The 24,918-nt window shown below is 51.2% G+C and overlaps 3 protein-coding genes across 12 annotated transcripts in view; 2 read left to right on the top strand and 1 right to left on the bottom strand.

The window, feature by feature from the left end:
- Positions 1 to 12,599, top strand: part of WBP1L (WW domain binding protein 1 like) — a 59,372-nt gene extending 46,773 nt beyond the window's left edge. For all 7 annotated transcript variants that reach the window (XM_038140454.1, XM_038140457.1, XM_038140459.1 and 4 more), the window contains 2 exons: positions 8,705 to 8,866; positions 10,270 to 12,599. In XM_038140454.1, coding sequence (XP_037996382.1) covers positions 8,705 to 8,866; positions 10,270 to 11,009 — 902 coding nt within the window. In that variant the 3' untranslated portion in view covers positions 11,010 to 12,599. The remainder of the gene's footprint in view (positions 1 to 8,704; positions 8,867 to 10,269) is intronic.
- Positions 12,600 to 17,241: 4,642 nt separating this feature from the next.
- On the bottom strand, positions 17,242 to 20,817 carry LOC119702743 (steroid 17-alpha-hydroxylase/17,20 lyase). The gene is made up of 8 exons (XM_038141305.1): positions 20,414 to 20,817; positions 19,784 to 19,922; positions 19,037 to 19,266; positions 18,745 to 18,831; positions 18,446 to 18,655; positions 18,035 to 18,204; positions 17,846 to 17,949; positions 17,242 to 17,608 (listed from the first exon to the last, which is right to left on the bottom strand). The coding sequence occupies exons 1-8, from the start codon at positions 20,735 to 20,737 to the stop codon at positions 17,340 to 17,342; spliced, it is 1,533 nt and encodes a 510-aa protein (XP_037997233.1). The 5' UTR covers positions 20,738 to 20,817; the 3' UTR covers positions 17,242 to 17,339.
- A 289-nt stretch (positions 20,818 to 21,106) lies between these two features.
- On the top strand, positions 21,107 to 24,707 carry BORCS7 (BLOC-1 related complex subunit 7). Of its 4 annotated transcripts, none has more exons than XR_005257434.1 (5): positions 21,107 to 21,717; positions 22,081 to 22,143; positions 22,558 to 22,630; positions 23,047 to 23,067; positions 23,487 to 23,546. XR_005257434.1 is itself a non-coding variant. In XM_038141307.1 (5 exons), exons 1-5 carry the CDS (start codon positions 21,424 to 21,426, stop codon positions 23,547 to 23,549), a joined length of 534 nt encoding a protein of 177 aa, XP_037997235.1. In that variant the 5' UTR covers positions 21,348 to 21,423; the 3' UTR covers positions 23,550 to 24,707. The 4 variants fall into 4 exon arrangements, 3 of the variants coding, with proteins under 3 accessions (XP_037997235.1, XP_037997236.1, XP_037997237.1); XM_038141307.1 differs by having other exon boundaries at positions 21,348 to 21,717; positions 22,587 to 22,630; positions 23,438 to 24,707; XM_038141308.1 differs by having other exon boundaries at positions 21,451 to 21,717; positions 22,587 to 22,630; positions 23,487 to 24,707.
- The last annotated feature ends 211 nt before the right edge of the window (positions 24,708 to 24,918 follow it).

A 24,918-nucleotide genomic window follows, 5' to 3' on the forward strand; every position in this document is an offset into this window, starting at 1 on the left:
CTGCCTCACAGGGAGCATTGTGTACCACACCAAAATGAGGGGAGTAATTCAAACATGAAACCTGTTTTCTAGGCTTTTTGCAAATTCAAGCAAACATCCAACAATGATATAAAATCAGTTAATGTTTTCAAGGCTTGCTTTGCCATTATGAATGGTAGGAAAAAAGTTTCCTTTGGATGGGAGGGAGTCACAGGGAGGGAGCATGTCCTTTAAATGTAAACCCATATTCTAGGGCTTGTGAGCTTAGCTGCTGCTCAGGAGTTGTGGAGTGTCTTTGATAGGTATATGTGCTGAGGCACTCTGAAGGCCTTCAAGGTGAAAAGTGGTGATAGTAAATGTAAGTAGTCTTAATATGAGCAGTGGAGAGCAGCAGCTTTACATGCTTGGGAATAGATCAGCTTTTTAAAAGTTAATAATAACTTCTGGTTAATGAACAGTTAACATAGCAGCACCTTTTAAGTATGGCTTCATGGTTGTTCTGTTTTGATTTTAACCGGCATATGCATGTACTGACGTAGCTTTTGAGAAGCTTTTGCTTCTCTTGACCTTCTCAGACCACCAGTGTGTGTTTCAGACTTTTTGTGTGCCTGAAAATAGACCTTCTTGCTAGTCCTGTTGAATTAAATCCTGGATTTATCTACCACCACAGCTTTGTGGGAAGAAGAAGCAGAGGAGGGTGGCATTTGAAATGGAAAAGAAAACTAGTCAGTCTTTGCTGGACATGTGTTCTGAAACATGATCCTGTTTTGTGGCCACTTGGAATTTTTCCTGTAAAAAGGACCTTTTTCCCTGTTACAGAATTTGAGGGAAGTTTGTCTTTGAAAATGGCTGATCTCAGCAATTCTAGGCAGCAAGTAAGATTGTGGTAATTTTAAACCAGTCATTGAGGGTAGCGGAATAGGATGTAAAATCAAGGTATTATTTTGTTTAGGGGTGGAGTGAAGGAATGGAGAATATGATATGCCAAGCAGGTGGATTGCCTATGTTTAAAATTAGATAAAAGCCCAGTTCATATTCCCCACCCACCTCTTATTAAAAAAAATAAAAACAGTGCTGTGTTGCCAAATAATAAAACTATATTCAGATTTATAGAGATAAGCCTAATAACTACGTAAAGGTCTAATTAGTTCTTAAGCTTGGTAGCTGGTAACCTGGTGAGGCAAAAGCTGCGTTATGTCTTTATTTTATTGGAACATAATAATAAAAAATAAAATGGAAAAATGTACTTTACTGTTGTGTTTCCTCACATAGGAAAAGATGTTTGAGTGGTGGATGAGCTGGGTCAGCATTTTCATTGAACAATTTAATTGGACTCCCCAGAGAACTCATGGTCCCCAAGGGGGAGAATGGCAGCAGCCACTGGATTTTGCATCCTAGCAGTTTTTATTCAGGTCTCTATGATGTGATTGTGACTTGCGGGAGTTTTCCAATGTTGGCCTTTTTCCAGGCCTGACAGGTGTCTTATTGCTTAGACATTCCAAAATACCACTTTTCAAAATACAGGAGAGAAGGTAATCGAGGAATGCAGTTCCTGTGTTTTGCAGGCTAAGAAGTAAGGCTCAGAGGTTCTGGATTTTCCCTGGTTTAAGAGTATAATGTGGATTGAACACTAAATCCAGGTCTGCTGCCATCCATCCTTGTGTCTCTCCTTGCCTTTGGAATCATCAAATTATTCCAGAGGCTCTAAACACAGCAAACAAAGCTGTAGAAAGTACATTTCATTGTGTGGTTGGAAAAATAGTACACTGTGCTTCAGGAATCATGGAGCATGGGTACAGACAGCTGCTCACTGCTTGCAAAAAGTTGTATGATTTAGAAGTTGGAGGACTTAGCTGGTCTTGGGTCACGTAGGTGCTGTACAGCAACCCAGCACTGGTAATGAGTGAGCGTTCATATACTGCTTGTGCCTGTTTTGTTTCGTTGTCTTTTTTAGCAGTGATACTGAGCCCCTCTGTTTCTGAAAGAAAGAAGAGAAAAAAGATCTTGACTGTTTAGGTCCTAGTGGAAGGGTTGTACAGGAAAAAATGTTCTGTTTGCAAGCAGAACAGTCAATGTTTTTGCTGATTTTGAACATTCTGCTCATTTCTGCACGCTTCCCCTTGGAATCGCTAGACAGCTCTTTTCCCAAAAAGCATGCTGCCAGAAAATTCTGGCAAGGATCCGGTTAGTTGCTAAAACTAAAGCAACTGCTGTACCACGTACATATTCCAGGAGGTCAGCTTTATAATAGGAATTCATGTCCAAGAATTTGCTGCAGTCTCCAAAACACTCAGTCAAACAATGCACCAGTCCCATGTTTTCATCCTTACCCCATGTTGTCTTATCCCACATCCTCTTTCAAAGAAAGATTTTTGCTCCTCCTTGCCTTTCACCCAGCCTTCTACGTGTTTGTACTCACTTCTCTTTCCTAGGTGTCTCAAACTTCCCCTTGGGCTGTTCCTCCTCAGCTGTGCTGCAGCAATAACTCTGCCATGACAAAGCCTCACCAACAGTATACGGCAACAACAGATGTCACAACCACACAGAAACTCATAATAAATAGGGTCACTGAGGGAGTTATTTCCTGATTTACTTGGACTTCTTGTAGCCTAATCCAGACAGCCAAATCACCTTAAGTTTGTTTTGGTCTGGCTCAGTAAAATTTTCAGATCCAAAGCAGAAGGCAAGCTGTCTGGCATATCTTGGCTGTGCAGATACTGACTTTTGCCCTATGGGGCTGCTTCCACCTGTGCTGTGCTAAACAGCCTGGAAAGGCAAGAGAGTGTTGTTTCACCCCCTGCCCTACATACCTCCGTCCCAGCTTGTCACCAGGTACCTAGATCTGTTCTTCCCAGATGTTCAGGACATGGTCTCAGCTGGATATTCCACTCTGGTCTTTGTTAGACTATTGTTCAACATGCATTTTACCAACATAGATCTCTTGGGAGGGACTGGACTTAAAAATATGTCATCTGGAGCATGGGAGCAATTGCCCTTGGAAGGCTCCCTCCCTAGGAGAGAGGCATAAAAGCAGTGTCTGCTGCAGATTTACTGCCTCACGTTGACTCTCATTGCACGATGGGCAAAGGGTTTTTCTGCAACTTGTGTTTTTCCATCTTATCTCATTGCAGTGGGTGTACCATATATAGTGGACACTATTCTGAAAACTAGAAGCCGGTTGCAGTTAACGTGTGTCTCCTTTTGTTACCAGTTTGGGAGCAAGCGAGCAGGAGTTGGAGATGTCTTCAGCTTTTTTCTTTTGCCATTGTACTCTACAAATATTCAGTAACTTTTTCCTGCAGTGAGGTCAGGCTGGGACTGCAGTTCCAATGACTTAAACTAACATAAAACTGTCACTGAAAGTCACAGTCTTTCTCTTGCTGCTGCTGCTATGTTTGCCAAACGAGTTTCAACCTGCTTTGGTTCCCTCAAACCAGTTCAAGCCACAGTTGCGCACAACTTTGTGCCGGCACAAGGAGAGGTGGAGGAAGCAGCAGGAGGTATGGTTGAGACAGGCAGGAGAGGATCGCGTCATTCAGCGGCTTCTTTTATTCCTTCTTAAAGTGTTCATGCGCCTATGGCCTGGATCCTTCATCTGGCATTCTTGAGCAGCAGTGTTGGCTCGTACAGGCTTTTGCCTGCAGTGGCAGGAGATGATGTGACCCCTCTGCCAAAGGACACGATTAAAACCGAGGGCATCCAGGTTGTGGTACCAAGTAAATTTCTCTTCTCTTTTTTGATTATAGTGTTGGCCCTGTGGAAGACTATTTTTTCCCAGCCATGACTGACTGTGAGGCCACCATTTGGGACATTTCTTAGTCAATGAAATTGTCCCACTTCTCCTTCTGTTCAGAACCAGCTCTCATGGAGCCAAAGCTATTACCCAGATGCTTGTTGGGCAGACACAAAGGCACTTTGCAGTATGTTTTGGCTTGCTTTTAGGGGATTTCCTGCCAACAGAGCCATGGCATTTGCCCAAGTTTACCATGAACTTGAGGGCAAATTTCTCTGTTCATACCCTTGCAATGCTCCAGAAAACATTTTCCATTTTGCACAGGATAAAAGGAACTTCCCTCAACGGCATTGCTGATGGCAACATCCCAGGCAGCAAATACAGTACAGCATCAAAGCAAACATTGCTCCCTTCTTTTTTATGAGGAAAGAGTGCTCTGTTTTTTTAATTATTAAACTGTTTTATTCTTACTTATTTTAAAGTTTGATCCAAACCATGGTTAGTGTCCTAGAAGGGGTTTTCTTGAAGCATTAAGCATGTTCTTTCACAGCTTGTAGGAAACATCTCTGGTGTATGACCTTGTGATGGGGCTCCCTTTCCCAAGAATGCTGTAAATGTAGCAGCTGCCATCTCTTTCTATAGTACTTCCTCTGGTTGTGAGAGATGGCTTTCACAGGACCTAATTCTATTCCCAGGTGTTTTTGCAGCTTCCATTCTGACTTCCTGAGCTTCCTGCTCATGTCAGGCTTACAGCTCTGAGCTTAGAGATTGGTGCTGATTCTTTTACTTTCATGAAAGGTTTTGGTGCTCTGGCAAGGAAATCTCTTGGCGATAATCAACCCCTTCGCTGTGTCTGTTGCCCCTTTGCTTCCATCGCTATCCACCTGTAGGCATCACCAGTGAATTCAAGAAAAAATATAGCAGTGTTTCTCAGGACTCAGTTGGGCTGGAGAGTGCTGTAACTTCTGACTCTTCCATAAACCAAGAGCAAGACTGAAATTGCCTTCAAGTCTAGTGGTCTCTTGGTGCTTGTTTTGCTCCAGACTGGTACTTTGCTTCTGCTCTGGCTGTCCATCAGAAGTTGTATTTCCAAAGTCACTGTTTGTTTTTTATCTGTCGTGTTGTCCTAAGATTGCCACAAGCTTTTGTTCCCAGTGGTCACTGCCAGGTGGCTGTGGAAAATACTCTCAAATCAGACATTTAATGGCAAATTTGGCTCAGAATGTGTCTCCCAACCATTTTTCCTTTTCCAGTGAGTGCAGCAGTAGCTCACTACAATGCTGGTGAAAAACAGCTCATATCCATTTGGGAAGAAAAAACATCTTGAAGAGCAAGAGGAAGGTGTTTGGCAACAGTGAAGGCTTTTTGAAGACAACCAGAAGCTCAGTTTTACTTGGCTTTTAGAGGCTTTTTGATGCCAAACTTTAGTTGCTTCCGTACATCTTGCCCATTTTCAGTACAAGGCAGAATTGGTACCTGGTTTTACCCTGAAGGAGGTGTTAGTGTGTGCTGCTGCTGTGCTTGGCCCCTGCGTTTCCTGCTCATGTTATGTTGTCTTTGGGTAAATTTGCAATTCCCCTCCTGCCAAATGAGCTGCTGGCTGCACGGGCCAGTGGTCTGCTCGGCTTACCTCCCTGCTGCTGGTTTGAAGCCAAGCCTCACCAGGTGTACAAATGCACAGCTCAGTCATGAACATCTTCACTGTTCACTCCATACTTTTAGACATAATATTTACAATTGCACTTGGCCTTGGAGCATAACTTTATTCCAAATAAATGACCATACTATATATTTTCTAGGCTTTTGCAATTTTTCTGTTCTGCAGCCAAAACTGCAGCTGTGCCCTAACTCCTGGCAAGGGAGTGTTGTAGAGCCTTTTATGGAGGCCCTGAACTCCCAGTACTGGTACCTCTGCCCAAGTGACAACCAGAGAGCCCCTCATGTGCCTCAGCTCCCATGGGTGTCCCATACTGTTGCTTCCGATGTACTGGGGGCTTTCCAGCCCTGCGGTGCAGATGTGCTGTTGGGTGCTAAGGTGGGGACCCAGCCATTAGAGAGGATGCCAGAAGCCAGGCCAGCACATGACTCTGGTGGGCACATGCTCCTGATTTCCTGTGATCATCCAGGCAAGTCCTCCAGGCTGGTGCTGAGTCCTCCATCCAGGCTCATGCTGAGTCAGGGGTTGAGTAATTCCTAGAAGCTCTAGGAAGTGTCAGCGGTTAATGAAACCAGGCAATAATGTGGTATTAGTGGGTTCTTTTTCTGGAAGTTCTCATGAAAAACAACAGATCTCATCTGCTCACATTTGCGAGCTTGCACAGACCCTTTGCAGGAGAATGAAGGTGTTGTTCCTGGCACCGAGGCCAAATTGCAATCCACTGAATTGTGGTGTGTTTACTTGAATGCCACCTGCGGTTTCAGTAGGCTCCAACATTAATTTATTGTCCTAAGCTGTTGTATGTCGTTGCTACGTGTTAACAGAATTGCCACACCCCTTCGCAGGAATGGCTGAGCTTACTCTGACCCCTACTCTGAGCTCGTGCATCAGTTTGTGTGCAGTTTGGGACTTTTTTTTGGAATGGGTAGAGAAGTTTTCTAAAGAAATACTTTTTTAATCTTCTGGATGCAGGCTTGGGTGGGAGCAGTTATTCCCTGCAGAAATATTTGGCTGCTGCAGCTGAGATTGCTTAACAGTGGCAGTTCTCCAGGACATCTTAACTAATTAAGTGCTGCTTGCTACAATTGTATCTAGACTCTTTGGGAAAGGACTTGATCAAATGTGTTAAAAAGCATCTGTTTTCATAACTGCAGCTTAAATCCCTGGATAGCTGGGTGTAATTTTCCATTGTTATTGGACCCATGATCATGGACTGCTCTTTGAAAATAAGGAGTACTTAGAAGATGAACTGCAGGCCTGCCTCAGTGCATGGTGGCATGCTGTGCCAATGACCTGGTTTTAATGAGTGTATTCTTGCTTCCTCAGCAAGCAAGAGCCAAGGGACCTTCTCTTAGTGAGAAATAAAGTGTATTTATTGGTGAGAGTCTTCAAACTGTGAGACAATTGAAGTAGTATTGCATTTGTGTGTACCAAGATTTTGGTAGTGATAGAGGCTACAGAAATTGTTGCAAATGTTTGGCTTTGGAGTGAAGGGTGGTCTGGACCAATTCTTTTAGTTTATATAAAAAGGCTTTTTTTAGAAACCGGAGGGTATGAGGGTATTCGGAGGTCAGTGGCCACATTCTCATTTTGGTTTGGGAAGTGTAGAGAGCATCTTGAGTACTTTGTCCTTAGCTTCTCTGGAGTGAAGATCACAGTCTCTTCTCTGGTCAGTGTGGTACAGCTGAGCAGGCTGGCCAGAGAAACTACCCAGGAACCTTCATTTCCAGCCAAGAAAAAAAAAGGGGGTGGGGGAATATGTAACACCTTCATTTGATGGCAGGTTTGATAAGTTTGGTGGTTAGGCAGGTTCCAGTTGATTAGGGAAATAGATTGCACAAGGCAGGAGAGAGATTTCAGTTTGCTGTGCCAAAATACATGAGGAATTTGGGTTACGACACAGGGAGGTGAAAGTCCCCACTCAGAATGCTTGGAGACACGATATGGCACATCCAGTTCCCCTACAAACAACCCAGTGCAGGTCTCTGAGATGGATGATACAATTGCCCTTTGTCCTGAGCCAGAGCAATACTCTTTTCATTCTTCAAATTCCTAAACTGTTCACCTTTCCCCACCTACCTCTTAGCAGAGAAAATACAGCAAACACCACAGGGGATGCTGAAAACGTCAAGGCATAACTAGAGGATTTTAGTGGAGAGGGAAGAGCAGTTTGATACCACAGAATGGACTGGCCAACCTGAAAGTGGGCTGTGGCATTAGTAATCTCCCTTTTGACTGCTTGGGAATAGTGAAGAGCGGCAGAGGTGTTACAGAAAGAAAACCAGTGTTGTGATCTCTAGTGAGAAGTGGCTGCCTAGCCTATGTGTTTCTAAAGGAAAAGCTCTCCCAGTATCTTTATATACAAAAACATAGCTTAAAAAAGATAAAGCTTACAGACACAGGGGGTAGGTCGACACAGGGGGTAGGTTGAGCTGCAGGCTGCAGTTTCAGGAGACAAAAGCCTAATCTGGAGTGAATGTTCCAGTTTTTTGAAGTGTGTCTTGGAAACATTTTGTAGTGCATGCAAGTGAGAAATTTGTGGAAAGGGAGAGCTATTCCACATGTTGGAGGGCATGGGTAAAATTCAGGAAGTGGTGTTTTAAAATTCCCTTTTAAGGAGTAGTGTACATATGGTACAGCAGTGCACAGCAACCAGTCATGACCACAAACAGAGCAGAAGTTAGGTTTCTTGAGGATTCAGAGAGGGAGGCTAGTTTAATTTAATTTTGGATAATTTAAGACATTGAATACAAAAATAAGTTTTAAAAATATTTTGAGACATTTATGAAAAAAGAGCCTGTTTTTGTTAAACATAACAATGAAGGATTTGGGCTGGAAATTAAAGAGCAGCGCAAACAAAAGCAAAACATAGTGCTTGGGGTTTTTCTCTTCTTCTGTGGTCAATCTGCAGAGTGTCTTTTGTGTCTTGATTGTTATTTTCAAACCAAAGTGACTGTGGGAGGCAAGCTCAATACTATTCACAGCTCTGCTCTTTTTTGGCTAGAGGAAACGGTAACCAATGGGTAGGAGCAATGGAGGGGGGAGCCCTGTCTCCATATTTGGTTCTTCTCCAGACTTGTACCTATTGAACATGATCCACATTCTACCAAAGTGCATTCAGAGTTATCCATTTCTGGCAAGGCTGTTGGAGTCACAGTGTCCCACACAGGCAGGAAGGGCAGTGTTGATGCTTCCTGGCCTAACACTTATTTCTGCCTTTAGAGCAGTGCAGGTTCAGATCCAGGCTTTCAGCTGATCTTCTCCATTGGCCTCTTGGGGTTTCCTGCATTTGGATGCAGCTCTCACACAATGGCTAACACTCTCCTCTGCTGCAGGGTTTTGGCTGGTGTGGACCATCATCATCATCCTCAGCTGCTGTTGTGTTTGCCATCACCGCCGCACCAAGCACCGCCTCCAGGCCCAGCAGCGGCAGCACGAGATCAACCTGATCGCCTACCGGGAGGCCCATAACTACTCAGCCCTGCCCTTTTATTTCCGTATGTACTCACACTGCTCTGCCTGGAGACCTGGGGAGCACGGCAGCAGCGAGTTTCCCGTGTTGGGTGGAGGGAGGGAGCAGCAATTGGGCTCAGCAAGAGGCTGTGGGAGCTTTGCTGCCTAACCATGTTGTGCAGAGAGGAGACGATGTTGGATGTGTTTGAAACCCCTTGAGTCTGGAGTTGAACCACACCAACTACAGCACCTTCACACCCACCCCTGAGAGTGTAGTGATTCCCTGGGTGTTTTTCTGCAAAAGTTCTTTACATACCTCATTCAGGACTTGGCGGATGTTCCTCCTTTCCAGCCTGGACTTGATGCTCGTGGGACTGAGGTGTGGGAAGTGGCTTCACAAAATTTGGTCCCACAGACTGGGAGAAAGGGGAGTCTCAGCAGAGACTCTGCTGGCTCCCACCCTGTGCTGTGGTTCCCAGGCCACGCTGCTGGTGAGCAGCCCTAGGACTTTGCATGAAGGAGCTGTTGCCCACAACTCGGGCAAAGTACAATCACTTTGTGCTCTCCTTGTGTTCTGCAGTGCTGTGCTAGAACAGCAAGTCTCCTTCTGATGGGAGGTACTACAGCTGAGTTTTCTTCTGACAGACTGTTGAATTGAATGTATGAACTTGCTTTTCTTGTTAAACTCTGGCAGTCACCTCAGAAATCATCCCCAGCAGCCTTTTCCTCCCCAGCCCCAGGGATATGCAATTGCACATGGAAAATTGCAGTGCTATCCTTAAATGTTTCCACTGTTTAAGTACATTCTGTCTATATAGACTATTTTGTTGCCTCTTAAGAAATAAACAAAATTTTTCATGAGTTTAAAAAGCTGTAAGTACAATAAGCCAAACTCTTTTGCCAGTACTGCCAATTTATTCTGACTGCACCAGAAGAATTGAATCCAGCATTAAAACAGCAACCAGAAGCCAGGATCTTCAAGTTCCTTTTAACTGCCCGTGTCTCTTCATATTTGCATAATGCTTTGTGAGATGAAATCTTTGCTCTTGAAAGTGGAAATTTGGCTGAGAAGACAGTGTTGGAGAGGGCTGGGGAGTTTTCCCTCCAGCCAACACAGGCCATTCCCTAGTGTGGTTTATGGGGCTGTATTGGGGTACATGGTCCAGGGAGGTTTGCCTGATAAGTATAGAGAGAGCCAGGAGATCAGGCTGCTGTTCCTAATTGTGTCCATCTCCTCCTGTGCCCTCCTCTGCCGTGTTTGCTGCTTCTCCAAAACGTGACACGTCTCACCTGGGACAAGTTCTGGCACCCCTTTGTAGAGCCTGCTGTGCTGTTCAGTGGGAAGGTGCTGGTAGTTGATAAATGCCATACTGACCTGTATTAGTGACTTGTTTCCTGAGATAAACTGCTCCTGAAATAACTTCTCCTCCTTGCCTCCCACTTCTAGGGTTTTTGCCAAACTATTTGCTACCTCCCTATGAGGAAGTGGTGAACCGACCGCCGACCCCCCCGCCCCCGTACAGTGCCTTACATCAGCAGTGTGTCCCAGCAGGCAGCAGTAGCACAGTCCCGGACACGCCCAGGACCCTGCAGCCAGCACAGAGCAGCTCTGCAGCACCCAGCAGCAATAACAGCAGTACTGACAGCACCGGGGCGCCCGGCCGCGGCGACCCCGAGCCCTCCCCCACCGTGCTGGGCGAGAGAGCCGTCGCCAAAATGCAAAGCGTCGAGCCCGGCAGTACCAGCACAGGAGCCGAGCTAGTGGAGAGGGCCGGTCCTGATAAGGATACAGAGTGCAAGGAGGAACTGCTGAAAGGTTACAGCTCTGAGAGCTTAGAGCAGAGCAGCGCCATTCCCGACGCCAAGGACAAGACCCCGGGCAGGCAGCGCCGTTTCACCGGTGACTCAGGCATAGAAGTCTGTGTATGCAACCGGGGTCATCACGACGACGACCTCAAGGAGTTTGACGGGCTCATCGATGACGCTCTGGACGGGCCCCTGGACTTCTGTGACAGCTGCAGCGGCCGTCCCCATGGGGACGAGGAGGAAGGGCTTTTCAGTGCCACGGAGGAGCAGCACCGTGAGCACGGCCACCACCACCTGCCCCGGCAGCCAGTGTGTGTACTCTTGAACACAATAAATGAGCAGGACTCTCCAAACTCTTGTACCAATAACTCCCCCAGCTAAGGTGGCAGAGTGGAAGGGAGAATCGGGGGAAAAAAATAAAAATGGAATAAGAGGATTAAAACTTCAACAGGAGGAAAAGGTGATACAACCTTCTTTTTTTTGTTTATTTTTCTTTCTCCCCTCCAATATAATATGGGGACTAGACCTCGAAGGCCCAGCTTGTGGGGGACGTGTCACTCTGGGTTTTGTTAATCGTATTTGCCCTGCTCTGTGCAGCAGGGACTGATGTTTCTCAATGAGACCTTCTAAAGAATGGAATTTTTCCAACGGTGATTTTGGTGATGGTTATTATGAGTTTGTTGGTTTTAGTTTTCCGAAACACTGCTTTATCTTGCAATCAGTAAAACTCAGCAAATCTCACCCTGGGAGGATACCAGATCACCATAAGGCTTCAACCTCCAGGTGTCTTCCCAGAAGCAAGCAGCTTCTGACAGTGCCGGCAGTCAGTAGCCCAAGAGTTCTGGTTTGATATAGTGCTCTTGAGGCATTGGGGATTTCTTTTCATCTTTTTTCCTTTTTTTTTTTTTTTTTTTCTTTTCCTGATGTTAAGTTCCCTGAAGCTGGTGAATGCCCAAACACATCAGCCCTATAATCTCTGGTGCTTCAGTGTTTAATATAGCAGGTAGGAAAAGTAGGAAGTTTCCCACTTGAAGCTGGTGACTGAAGGACCAGTTTCTTCTAGAAGGAGTGTTAGTGTACCTTAGGCAGTTTGAAAAGAAAGGGTTTGCAGAAATTTGCCTTTATGTGTCATTTTTAAACACAAGTGTGTTCCTTCAATGCCTCCAAGAGCACAGTTAGCAGTAGAATCCAGGCAGCTGGGCTGCCTTCCAAGTACTGTGGTCTCCGAATGACCTTTTCCCGGTGTGCTGCAAAAGGGCTTGGCTTTATTTTTGTCCTTTTTTTGCACCCCGATAGCAGCACACTGGAGTTCAGATGACAAAAGAACAGGGCTCTCCTTGGCCAGCGTGCCTTCAAGCTTTAGTGATGCATGTTGAACAAATGGAGACGAGAGCTCCGTCCATTGCGAAAGGGATGATGTACCTTGTAGATGTGGAAGACCTGCGCAGTATTTTTTTTTAATCCAAAAATTTGGTGCGATTCTAATGATGACCACTTAAAGAAATGAATGTCTGTTTTCTTTCTTTTCTTTTTTTTTTTTATGGTGGCAACTGGCTACTGTATAATGTCTGTGAGCGTGTGTGTGTGACTGCAATCCATGCATGCGAGTCCTACTGGTAATATGAAAACCTGCTGTAAGACTGCAAGAAAATTTACTGTAGCTTTGCTTTAATAAACAGTAGAGATTTTTGTTAGTAACAACCTGAAGGAAGAAAAAAAAGAAAAAAAGAAGAACTGAAACTAACATTCCCTAGAGTGCTCATGTGGAAGAGAGCACAGTTCAGACTATGTAACTTGTTGTCGGGATTTCTCCCCGTTCCTTTTATAATTATGGTCGTCAAGATCATTACTGTTATGGGGAAAAAACCATTGAAACCAGAACTTGGACATACTCAGATCTGATTGATTGAAAACCAAAATCAGTTTTAACTAAGGTGGAAACCAAAATATAATGCCTTTTCTGATAACTTGTCCATGTGTATGTGTATCATTTTGTGAGCTAAGAACAAGATCTGTCTGTAGTTTGTGGATTTGTTTGGTTATTCTACCTGGAGGTATGTTGGCACTGGCTGGCTGCAGTGCAGGGGAAGTGGTGCTTATGCCAGCATTTAACTGCACATTTGAGGAGAGCACTCTTACATTACAGGGTTTGGAAGAATCTCACTCCTTTGCCCATCACAGCCTTTCTCTTTCCTCAGAACAGCAGATAAGGACAGCTCTTCAGTTTGGTTCTTAGGGTGCTCTTAAAAATGAAGGACTTCTTAGGGTACTCTTAAAAATGAAGGACTTTGATTTGGATTCAAGAGACCTCATTCCTGGATGTCTGGAGCCTGGAGACCTGGATGAGTGGTGACAGAGAGGCTGCACGTGCCCTAGAGCCTGGCTTCGTGGGAGCTGGTCACTTCCAGTTGTGTACACTGACCACGTGTATCTTTTGAGAAGATAATTAAAGATCCCCAGTGCCACCCCCAGGAATTCTGTACATATTGGCACCTGGTTTTGTTCCTCACACCACAGAGGAAGCTAAAAAAAATCACATCAGTGTGTAAGGAATGGGGTTTACTGCTGTAAGTCCTGGAGATAGTCCTGTGCCAGTGGGGGACTCTTTGCCAACATTTATTTGGCATAAGGAATCTCCATATTTGCTTTCCAGCCATCCCACTCACGGCAGGGCAATCCTCTGGACATGGAGGTAAGTACCAGTAAGCCAAGCTGATATGTCTAATTTTAAAAAGTCAGGAAGAAGCAGTGCTGTGCTTCTTATGACTCCTGGAGGTTTTTTGGGCATTTAGAGACAATAAATAAATGGGGCACAAACCATGTCTCTTCAGCTCACGAGTGCCTGAGGAGCAGGACTGTTAATGGCTTACAGTGCTTTACGATTTTAGATCTGCAGCCAAGGGACAAGTGGTATGGGGAGAAGGAGTGACTCAGGGCAGGATATGGGGCATGTGAGCTCCTTGGATATACACTGGCTGCTGCCTCTTAGGGCAGGCAGAGGACTCCCAAAGCTCCAGCTTTGGAGCTTTAGAAAGGTGCTTGATCCTCACATCCTTCCCTGTGTAGGAAGCAAGTGTGTCCCAAAGAGAGCTCTTCTCCAAATGCACACTGTGTAAAATGCTGGAGGTGTGAAGGCATGGGCAGCTGTGCATCTCCAGCACTGGAATACCAAACCCCACCCATTCCCAGCTATAAGAGGTTGTTGTATTGGGAGTCATGGATATGTCATTTCCAAACTGAGTTGCAATAATGCAGCAGGTTTTACAGCAAATTAGTGTCAATCTGGTGCTCGGTGTTCTGAAGCTTACAGTGTGCTCTAGGTGTGGCTGCCAATGCTCCTTGAAGTCTGTTTTTGCTGGAGTCCGTGGCCGTGTGGAGCTGCTTGCACGGAATGTTTTTGGCCACTGAAGCTGGTTCTGAGGGCAAGGACCCGGCAGGTGTCCTGGTGGGCTGGGGTTGTGTTGCCTGGGGACAGGTGAAGAGCACAGTGTGGTGGCTCAGCAAGTGTCCCCTGGGCACGACAGGGGGTCTCCTGGGAGCAGTGGGTACTGCAGCATCTCCTCGGTGTTCCCAAAGGACTTTTCAGCTCTGCAATGATGCAAACTCATCATCTGAGAGCAGTGGTGTGATCTTCCTGCCATGTATCATTGCATGTTTGTACAACCCTGTGGCTGGGTGTTGGCTGAAGATGGAGGAGGAGGGAATTGTGTCTTGATGCTTGCTGGCAGCCTGCTCTCAGAGCTTTGCCTGCCTAACTGGAGGCTAAGGAAAGCTAAGGTGCAGTTAAGCCTCTGTGTTACACTGTCATCAAAAGCTTCCTGGGGCAGGAAGCCTGGAGAGAAGCAAAATGAGTGGCTCCACTGCCAGCATGAGGCTGTTCTGCCGAGCGATGGGAGATTCGGGCTCCCTGGACACCCCTCACCACTTGGGAAAGTGAGTCAGTGGTTCTGAGTTCCTGCTCTGCACTGCCAGGGCTCCCCAGCCATATTTCCTCTGGTTCTCTGCATGCCCTGGCTGGGCTCATCCCAGCCTGACCTGCTCCTGGCAGAGCTTGGCAGGGATCTGGGGCACAGCCCAGCTCCAGTGAATAAACTCCTTTGCTGTCCTGAATGAGTGGTTCTCCTCGAAGGCTGCTGCTTCCTGGCCCCCGTCACCACCTGTGCAGCACATCGCAGGGAGGCTTTTGGTGCTGTTTTCTTTTTTCTTTAGTTTATATAGGAAAAGCCAGGGCGGGAGTGGGGGCAGACAGGCAGCCCCTGGCTCAGGCAGGCCCCACAGCATCCCACAGTTGGCAGCCTGGGAAGGCCAGGATGAGTTTCCTCTTCATCAGAGCTGGTTCCCCCCATCCTTGCAGCACAGATCTGTTTTTATCAGATGGGACGGGTGCCCGCTGCGGGGCCGTCGCGACGGTGGTGCAAGCACTGCAGTCTCTGTGCCGGGGGGGTCACAGGCTGCCGGCTTCTTGCTCGATTTGTTTTCGACCGGCAAACAGCTGTGTCCTGAGGTCTGTGCTTACTCAGCTCTCCTGGCCCCACGCCCGGTGCAGAGCCCGCAGGTATTCCAAGCGTCTCCTGCTCCTCCTGGGCTGGCCGTCAGTCTCCGGCACAGTCCAGGGTCAGCCGGTGCCTGGTGCAAAGACAAGCCTCTCAAATTTGGAGGGCTTCTGAGCTGAGCCCTATGGCGCAGCTGGGTTGGCCAAGTGCTGTGGGGGTGGCTGTGCCCCCCAAAATGAGTTTGTGCAATGGAAAGTCTCAGGCTTGCTCTGCCCAGTGCCCTCAGCAAGCTGCACATCTGCTTCACGGTGTACCCAAGAAATGGCGTGGGAATGAAAAACCTTCATTCTTTCCATCGTCACCAGTTCCTCCCTGGCAGACCCCCTTTGCCTCAGGGAGCTGGAGCCAGTGGCCCAGGTGAAGCTTTCTGGTGGAGCCAGGGGTTTGGGTGCAGCAGCACAGCCCCGGAGCAGCTGTCAGGATAGAAATACCAGCCGGGTGATTCAGCAGTGCCTCTGCCCACTCCCAGAGCAGGGAGCAGCCGTGCCGGGGGCTGTTTACCAGCTCACAAAGTGCCAGGCAGCTGGTTCTGGGCTCTGAATTTCCCCAGCAGCATCTTCTCCCGGTGGGGAGGAGGTGGGGTGGGTAGGGGGCAAGAAACCCTGCAGCAGGACCCAGCTTGGGCTGCTGAGATTTGCAGCACATGCTGGTCTCCCAGCGTAGGACAACACATGCAGCCCTGGCAAATGGGAAAGGTGGATTGCAGGAGGCTGTGGCTGGAGGCATTCTCCAGGTTAGAAACATCCCTGGTTCAAAAGTCCCCATTTCTGCCCCAAGGTGCATTTAGTACTTGTGTGGGTGCATTGGCAAACAGCAAGGTGTCAGCCCCTTGTTGATTCTGGCAAAGAGAAAATCCTTTCCCTTACCAAGAGCAAAATCAAATGCCTTGGCAAAGGGCTACAAATGTGCTGGAGGTCCTGTTGGTGCTCCTAGAGGCATCACAATGTTACAGGAGACTGGAGTGGAGCCTCCCTGCCAGTGTGTGCTGCCAGTGGAAGGATTTGGGGCAGGGGAAGGACAAGGCTGGCATGGAGGTGCCAATCCCCAGGAAAGCCCAGGGCATCATGTTTAGCCAAATTTTCCCAAAGCCCATTCTGAGTCCCGTGTCCCCCTTCACCCATAGCAGAAGTAAAGTGATAGGAAACCAAGTGGCACCCCTGGTGTGATGGAAACAGGCAGGAAAGCAGGAGGGTATGTGGGGCTCAGCCCTTGTAAGCCATCAGAGACTCTGTGCAGCAGCAGTGGGGCTGGGCTCCTGCTGTGCTCCCTCTGCCCAGCTTCCGCTGGGTCAGATGCTCTGATCAGCCTGAGGATTGCCCTTGGGACAGGTATGCACATGGCAGTTCTTCCTCCAGTTCCTCCCTACCACCCTGAGCCCCCAGGAAAATGGACTGGGAGGAGGGGAGGACGTTCCCAGTGCTGTGCAAATGCGTTGCCTTCATCATCACCCTCGTGACACAAGCTGACAGGACCCATTTGGCATCGGATGCTGGTGTTGAAGGGGCTGCATGAAAGCCAAGTGCTGGGGGTTTGGAAAAACTCATATACACTGAGCAGGAGGTTCAGTGGTGGAGAAGTTTATGTCTGTTTTCCTGCCTGCAGAGAAGGCAGGGGGGAAATGAGGGGGTGTGCAGGGCTGGGGTGTCACATTGTGCTGGGGCTCTGTGGGGCTTTCCTCTCTGCCTTGGCCACTTTCCCTCCAGGGGCCCTGAGCCATAGCTGTGCAACTATTTAGTTAAGTATTAAGAGGTCAAGTAATAGAGAACCAGAAACCTAATTACATGCTGCCCTCCATGGCACAGTAGTTTTTGGCAAAAGCAAAGCAAACACGGCCCCTTGCGTTATGGGAAGGTTGTGCTGCTGCTGCTGCTAGAGAGATGGCCAAATTCCAGCCAGTGAGTGCTAAGGATAGTGAGCAGGCAGGAGCTGCCACGCTGCTGCAGAGAGGCCACAGCCTCCCACCTGAGCCCAGTGCTCCCAGCAAAATGTGGGGCCACCATACATCTTACACTTAACCCTGTCCTCCATCTCCTGCCCAAAAACAGCCGGAGCCATGCTGTGTTGGGAATAGCTTTATCGGGATAATCCCTCATCCATGGGGCAGCCTCTGTGGTCCCACCCCCCACCCCCCCTGCCTGGGATCCAGGGCTCCTCCCCATCATGAGGCCGCTCTCCAGGCCTCCCTCAGCCTGGCCTTCACCTGAAACTTCTGCACCTGCAGCACGACACCAAACTTGCCCTCCAACGAGGGCAGGGGCTGGTCCTCAGGGCACTCCAGCGTGAACCTCTGCAGCACCCAGGCCAGGAAGAGGAAGAGCTCCATCTTGGCCAGGACTTTTCCCAGGCAGACACGGATCCCAGCTCCAAAGGGGAGGTAGCTGGGTGAGGGTGAATGGATGTGCTGGCCCCGCTCATCCAGGAAGCGGCCTGCAAGGGGAAGGGGCACCACTGGCATCAGCAGGCTGACCCTTCTGCCTGAGACCCGCCCGAGTTCATCACGTGTGTGTCCCTTCCAGGAGCTGCAGGAGCAGGAGGTGCGAATGCCCCAGATGGGCAGGAGCGGGATCCAACCTCCCAGCACCAAGCCTCCCCCAGGGCTCAGCTTCTGCTGCACCCACCCGGCCATCCCCTGGCCCACAAGGGGATGAGGATCACACAACCCACCAGGATTGAACTCCTCAGGCTTGTCCCACTCCTTCTCGTCGTGGTGCACAGACCAGAGGTTGATGATGACCCTGGCACCCTTGGGGATGGAGTATTCCCCAATGCTGCAAAGCAGACACAGAGTGAGGCAGTCGCTCCCTCCCCCACAGTCTCTGCCCCTGACCTGGGTGTGCCCCAGGGGGGTCTCACCTGGTGTCGGCAAGGGACACGTGCGGGATGAGCAGGGGGGACACGGGCCGGATGCGCAGCACTTCACTGATGGTGGCCTCCAGGTAGGGCAGCAGCGGGCGGTCACTGAGGTGGGGGTGACGCACCAGGCCGATCTTGTGGTCCATTTCCTCCTGGATCTTCCTCTGGATCTGGGAAGAAAGCAAAGACCATTGTGGGAGCCCAGGGAGCAGGTGCCCTGTGCACAGTGGAGTACACCTAGCATCATCAGCATGTCCTATCAGCTTGTGTGGGGCAGAAGTGCCCACAGCCTGATCCTGCTTATCTGCAGGGCCTGACTTCTCTTCTGGCACCTGCCTTCCCCCAAAACTCCCCATTATGCCCCTGGTGCTGGGGGGAACCCAAGCCCCCGCTGTAGGGTGCAGACCCTACCTCAGGGTAATGGAGCAGGTAGAGCACAGCCCATTTGAGCACAGTCGTGGTGGTCTCCACACCGGCCCCAAAGATGTCCCCCACCGTCATGAGGAGGTGGTCATCAGTCAGCTCCAGCCCTGGCTCCAGAGGGCTGCTGTTCTCAGCACTGAGCCTCACTTGCAGGAGGGCATCCATGAGGTCCTTCACGGTGTCTCCACAGAAAGCTTCCTGCCGAGGGACATGCATGAGCCAGGCTGTCCTGGGCACAGGGCCACCACCCCAACCCCAGCATCTCCCTGTCCTAGCCCTGCTAGCACCTTGTGTTCAGTGAATTTCTGCTGGAGCAGCTGGTCCCGGACCTGGAGGCATTTCTTCAGCAGGGTCAGGTCCTTATTGGGAAATATCTGAAAGAAAAGCACATTACAGCAGTCTACAGCTCAGCCCAGCCCCTGCAGGCCCCCAGGCACTCACTCTGTGCCCACCAGTGTACTGGCTCTTGTGGGTCACCAGGACAGGGATGCTCCTCAGTGGGGCTCCTACAGGACACATCCCAGCTCCTTTCTCTCATCTGAGGTGAGAGGAATGGGCAGTGCCCATGTTCCTGCTCACCTGGAGCCAGGGGAAGATGTCCACCAAGCTCTCCTTGGCCACGGTGTCCACGATACCCTGGCTGTACTCCAGCATGGCCTCGAACTCGGGGTCCCCACGGCGGTATGAGGAGTTGAAGCAGAGGGAGCAGACCACGTTGGTGACAGCCCGTGTGAGCTCGGGGGCCATGTCCAGGGCCGTGTCCTGCGCAGCGCTGAGCGTCTCACACAGGGATGCAGCCTCCCGGCAGACTGGGGTGGAGGAGAGGCAGGCCAGGGGGTGAGGAGTGAGTGATGATTAAGCCAAGGGGGTGAAAGGGCAACTGGGGGCTGGAAGGAGAGGTCCCCTGCTCATTCAGGGTGTGCAGCCTGCAGAGGGCACCCCCCAGACAGGGCTGGGCCCTGAGGGGCTGGGATGGGCAGAAGGGACAATGCTGGGTGCTGGGGAGGAGCAGAGAGAATGGCGATGTGCAAGGATGTCCTCCTGGGCGGAGTGCAGAGCTGGCTCCATGCCTCAGTCTCCCCATCTGTGAGTGAGGGGAACTAAAGTTCAGGGTAGAAAACACATGGAGAGGTGTTGGTAAAGTACAGGGGATATAAGGAGAGGGACAGAGCCCCTGCCTGGCAAGCTGAGGGGATACCAGGGGACACGGGCTGAGCCACTGTCTTTCCTTCGTTCCCAGGGAATCAGGGCACTAAAGAAGAAAAAGTACCGCGTGGGAGGGAACCAGAGCTGGGAGCGAGCCTGGGGCTGGAGGGAGGCACTTACTGATCCTCTCGAGGGCGAGCGAGCCCTCCCCGAACATGGAGAGGGCAGTGTGCACCAGCTTGCGCTGGAACTTCCAGAGGGGCCCGTAGCTGGCGAAGGCGATGTCCTTGCCCCCCCGGGACAGCAGGTCCGTGGTCACCTGAGGGACAGGCAGTCCCAGGGTCATCCCGCTGCAGGGCAGCCCCGCGGGGGATGGATGATCATCTCACCCCATCCCAGAAATGGGCCGGGGGGCTAGAGGTTAATGCAGGCAGGCAAAGCACAGGACACGAGGTTTGCTTTCTCCCTGCCAAGGACTGATAAAGAGATTTGGGGACAGATGCAAAGGTTAGGGCTCTAGGATGCCCAGGGAACTTAAGGGGTACAGGGAGCCTGGTAGTACCTGAACCCATATCCCCGTGCCTAGGAATGCAGCCAGCTGCAGGAAAAACAGGCACCCTTGGGATGGAGGATGACAGGGCTCGCCCTGGGGAACAGGGTGTGGAGGGGCCGCCCTGCCCCTAGCTTGCTGCAGGCAGGCTGGGGAGGGGACACGGACCCTGCAGCGTGCCAGTGTCTGTCTTGGGAGCGTCCCCCTCCTCACCCCACGCCACAGTGGGAAGGGGTCCCCAAGACCTGCTGCCGACTCACGGTGCGGGGCCGTCCGGCGAAGTCTTTGCCCTTCTTCAGCAGCACCTCCCTGGCGTGCCGATAGCTGTTCACCACCACCACGTAGTGGGAGCCCATCCAGAGGGCGTAGAGGCTGCCATACTGGCCCTGCAGGCGCCACAGCCGCAGGTGGAGCTGGGGGTGCCCGGCCAGCTGCAGCAGGCTCCCCACCAGCGGCAGGGCCGGCAGGCTCCGTGGGCGCCCCAAAGCCGTCGCCGTGGCCATGGGCAGGGTGTCCCTCCGTCGCGCCAGCCGCCAGGTGCAGAGCAGGGCCAGGGCCAGCAGCAGGGCGCCCAGCAGCGCCATGGCGGGGCCGGCTGCGCGGCTGCGGCGCGCGGGGGGCCCTTATAGCGGCTGCGGGGTCGTCTCCTTGACTCTGAGGCGGGCTCGGCTCCTTATCGGGGGGACAAGGAGGGGGAGCCGAGCGCTGGGCCCGGGGCCAGCTCTGCAGCTGTGGGCGCATGGCGGGGGGCGAGGGCAGCGGGGCCACGGCCACCCTGGGTGGCCATGGGGGAGCTGCTTCCAGCGCGCTGGGGGCCAGGGGGATCCCAGGGGATGCCCAGGGTCGGATCCGTCCTTGGGGCTCCATCCCCAGGGCCCTGTGGTGGGCCAGGGGTGCGGGGACAGCTCGAGGTCTGTCCTGGGTGCCGAGAGCACAGCTGGGGGGTCCGGCGGGCACTGAAATCCATCCCCAGCCGGGGAGCGCCTCGACAGATCCGGGAGGGAATGGGCAGCACTAGAAATGTTGGTAAGCGCGGAGCATCCCTCATCGTCAGCTCTTGTCAGTGCTGGGGAGACACGGATAGCACGGGACACTGCTGGGCAGCCCTCGGCAATGCTGGTGAGCGCCGGTCAGCCCCTGGTACCATTGGTCAACCCTGGTCAGTACAGGGCAAGTACTGGCCAGGGCTGAGAAACTCTGGTCAGCGCTGGTCAGCCTTGGTCTGTGCTTGTCAGTGCTGGGCAGCCTGTGGGTGTCCGTGCCCGAGGCGATGCGGTATCCTGGGGGAATCCTTTGGGAGCTGAAGCCCCTCCCGGCAGTATCCCCGACCACCGCGGGCTCTGCGCCTTCCCGAGCCTTCAGGCCCCCGGCGCTCGCCGTAGCGGCTCCCGGGCGTAGGCGGGTCGGGCACGGGCGGGGTAAGATGGCGGCGGGGGGCGCGGCGGATGCCCAGGCGCGCTTCGGCCACTCGGTGAAAGGGCTCCTGACCGAGAAGGTGACGAGCTGCGGCACCGACGTGATCGCTCTCACTAAGCAGGTGCTGAAGGGCTCCCGTAGCGCAGAGGTGAGCGGCAGGTGCAGGCGGGCGGCCGATTACAGGGCCGGAGCGGAGCTGGGAGCGGGGAGGGCGGCGCAACGCATGCTGGGAGCTGTAGTCCGAGGAGGGGACGCATCCTTGTGCCTGGGCAGGGACGGGGACAGCGGGACCGGAATGCGGGCACGGCTGGGCAGAGCCTCGGGACTCCGGCGGTGGCAGGCGGGAGGGTGACTGCCAGCTCCTCATGGTGACAGGTGGGAGCGGTGCCTCAGGCGCTCCCGATGGATGGAATCCCCGCACAGTGTCACCCCGAGTGTCACCCAGCCAGCCGTCACGGGGGCCTCGGGAAACGCAAAGCGTCTCAGCCTAGTCTGTACGTTTGTCTTATAGCTCCTGGGTCAAGCTGCGAGAAACATGGTGATGCAAGAAGATGCCATCTTGCACTCGGAAGATGTAAGCTGTGTTCTTGTGCTCGAGCAGCAGCGTTCCTAGGGACGGGAGGAGAGAAGGGTGGTGAGGACAGTTTGCAGCCGTGCTACCAGAGCCCTGGAGTCAAATACATGACTTCAGGCACCAGGGCTGGTGGCCAGAATAATTTAGTGCTTCCTCAGATCCTGGGCTGCTGGACTCCTGGCGTCCTGCAGGCCGGTCAACCCTCAGGCTGTGCCCTTTGTGACAGAAAGCTTGTGGGACTGTGGGCTGAAATAAAGCACTTGTGTCTCTGCCTGTCACTGGGAAAGGAGAAGGAACTGTGCCACTACTGACAGATACCAGCAGGGGTGTTATGCAGTCATTGCAGCAACAGAGTGGTGGCTGTGCTGGAGGAACCCCATGGGCATTAGGACAGCTGCACTGTGATTTCTGTAGGCATTCATTCTTTGTTTTGTTCTTCACAGAGTTTAAGAAAAATGGCCATAATAACTACTCATCTACAGTACCAGTAAGTAGGGGACAGCAGTAAGTAGGCATTCTCTCTTGGGGGCTGAGTGGGTCCCTCAGTCCTTCTCTGTTCTCCTTAAAGACTTTGCATGAAGCTGCCAGCTCAGACTGATCCCTCCTTTGCAGTTCTTCAAAGCTGAGCCAGCCTTGGAGCTGGAATTTTCCAGCCCTCTTCAGGCTGTTTTGGGGTGGGAGCTGAAATTTTTGTCTCCTGTTTGCCATGCACTGTGTCGCCCATGAGTGTGTATGATGCACCTGGGACTAAGAAGGAGAAGCCAGTGCTGCTTCTGTCCCCTAGAACTTAATCCAGAAACACCCTGGAGTTTTGGCCTCTTGAGCCCTTGTTCGACATAACATAAACCATGGCTGAGATTTTGTTTTTCTAATGCTCTTTTTGTCTTTCCTTTTCTCATCTAGGCAAGAAGCAATTCAAAAGAAGTGAGTTCTGGGAGGACCTGGGGAACATGCTGTGGGGGTAGAAAGGGGAAGGTGATGGAGTTGGATAGGGGAAAGCAGAATGGAAAGGTTTTTGCAGCTGCCTTTGAGGCAGTTGCTGGCCCAGCAGTTTAACACTTCAGTATTGTGAAGAGATTGGATTCATATCCAAGCTTCCTTTTGTTTCACTGATGTGATAGAGGATGTGAGGTTGCTTGTGAGAGGAGATGAGGGTGGTGGGAGCAGAGCTGTGTACAGCAGGGTGCACGAAGTGAGGTTTCCTTTGTGGGGACACAGAGGAGGGTCAGGGGACCGCAGGGTTTCTCTTTGCTGTAGTGTCAGCTCTAGAGCTGCTCTGGTCCCTTGGGCACAGGCAGCACAACACGGATCTCACCATGAATCTCCTCTTGCTTGGTGCCCAGCGTGGAGCGCTCATCAAACCTTCAGGACCAGCTGAGTCACTTGCTGAAATGAGGGGGAGCTGAAGGCTTGAGGAAATCTCGACCAGCACTGAGGGAGTGAAGTGTTCTCCCCCTTCCAGCCCCTGGGGCTCAGAACTATGTCTGGATGATGCTGGATTTCAGCTGGGAGATGTGCAGAGTCTGTGCTTCTGGGCACGTGGCCCCTCTCATCTGCCTGCATCCACACCTCTGCTCCAGAATGTTCATCTGCACCTGGCTGAAACAAACTTCCCTGAAACTTTGCTCCTCCCAATAATTCCTGTGTCTGCTTACTTCCCGTGTAGCGTGAAGTGCTCAGCCCACCCCAGCACCCTTGGCAAGAAATGCAGAGTTGAGGCATGGCCTTTAAATGCAGGTGCCTGCAGTTTGCCACTGGTCTGTATTTAGCCACAGAGGTGGCACAGAGTGCAGTTTATTTAGGGCATTTTAATCAGTGTGAGCTGCAAGTGCCTGGGCGGGTGAGATGTGCTTCAGTGTAGGCTGAGGTGCCAGTCCCAGCACAGAATTTCTGAAACCAGGAATCTAAGCACACTTATCTGCCAGTGGCCTAGCTGGATGTGGTTTGGCCATCATCTTCCTCAGAGGTTATCTTATTTTCCTCTCTGCCAGAGTTTGGAACATCATCCCTTTGCCAGCCCATATGTGCTGCATTCAGCCTTCAACTGCATTCCTTCTCCTGGGCTGCTGCTCCAGCTTTTGATGAAGCAGCCTTGGCTGTGATGTGTGTTTGTATCTGGTTGGGAGGGTATCCAAAGGCCCATCTGGGAATCAGGCAAGAGAGCATCAGGAGCTGGTGTGCTCAGTTCTACACTGCTCTGCTGAAGACTAGTGAGACCAGTCACATCCAGGACCAGCTATAAATACTGTGTCTTGTTTTTGGTAAGTCACTTATCTGGAGCACTTGGAGTGCACGGGAAGCACTTGTTTCCCTGAGTGTGCTTTTCACCAGCTGATAAAAGCAGGCAGGCTGAGAGCTGACACAGGCCTGCCACATTGCTGTTGGAATGCTGCTGGAGTCTGGCTCCTGTGCTGTAGAGCCTTCTCAGACTAGATTTCACCATCCCTGTCAGTATTTTTGCCTTGGGTGACGTTCTGAGCCCAGCTTTGCAGGTGCACTTTGAGAATGAGAGTTTTCCCTGAGACTTTCTTGCTGGGAATAAAAGCTGTCCTGAACACCACCAAGCAGCACTCCGTCCTGGATTCTGTTTCTAGCGGTCCCTGTGCACTGGGGAGACTGTTTGGGATGGTGGGTCTCTGCCCCTCAGGATCCTCTGTTCTGCTTCAGCTCGGAGGGGCTTTGCGGAGGCAGTGTGACCTTGCTGCAGGTGGCTCGTCCCTTCCAAAGTCCTGTCCTCTGCAGAGCCTACAGCAGTCCCGTAGCCTTTGGGACAAG

Source organism: Motacilla alba, chromosome 6 (assembly GCF_015832195.1).
Source record: "Motacilla alba alba isolate MOTALB_02 chromosome 6, Motacilla_alba_V1.0_pri, whole genome shotgun sequence".
Taxonomy (NCBI): Eukaryota; Metazoa; Chordata; class Aves; order Passeriformes; family Motacillidae; genus Motacilla; species Motacilla alba.

What these genes read in the sequence shown, in the direction of transcription:
- LOC119702743 (XM_038141305.1), bottom strand. Translation starts at nt 20,737, where the DNA reads ATGGCGCTGCTGGGCGCCCTGCTGCTGGCCCTGGCCCTGCTCTGCACC. An exon ending in ACATCTTCCCCTGGCTCCAG is followed by an intron (nt 18,832 to 19,036) that starts GTGAGCAGGAAC and finishes CTTTTCTTTCAG; the next exon opens with ATATTTCCCAATAAGGACCT. An exon ending in AGAAATTCACTGAACACAAG is followed by an intron (nt 18,656 to 18,744) that starts GTGCTAGCAGGG and finishes GTCCCTCGGCAG; the next exon opens with GAAGCTTTCTGTGGAGACAC.
- BORCS7 (XM_038141307.1), top strand. Translation starts at nt 21,424, where the DNA reads ATGCGGTATCCTGGGGGAATCCTTTGGGAGCTGAAGCCCCTCCCGGCA. An exon ending in AGGGCTCCCGTAGCGCAGAG is followed by an intron (nt 21,718 to 22,080) that starts GTGAGCGGCAGG and finishes TTTGTCTTATAG; the next exon opens with CTCCTGGGTCAAGCTGCGAG. An exon ending in ACTACTCATCTACAGTACCA is followed by an intron (nt 22,631 to 23,046) that starts GTAAGTAGGGGA and finishes TTTCTCATCTAG; the next exon opens with GCAAGAAGCAATTCAAAAGA.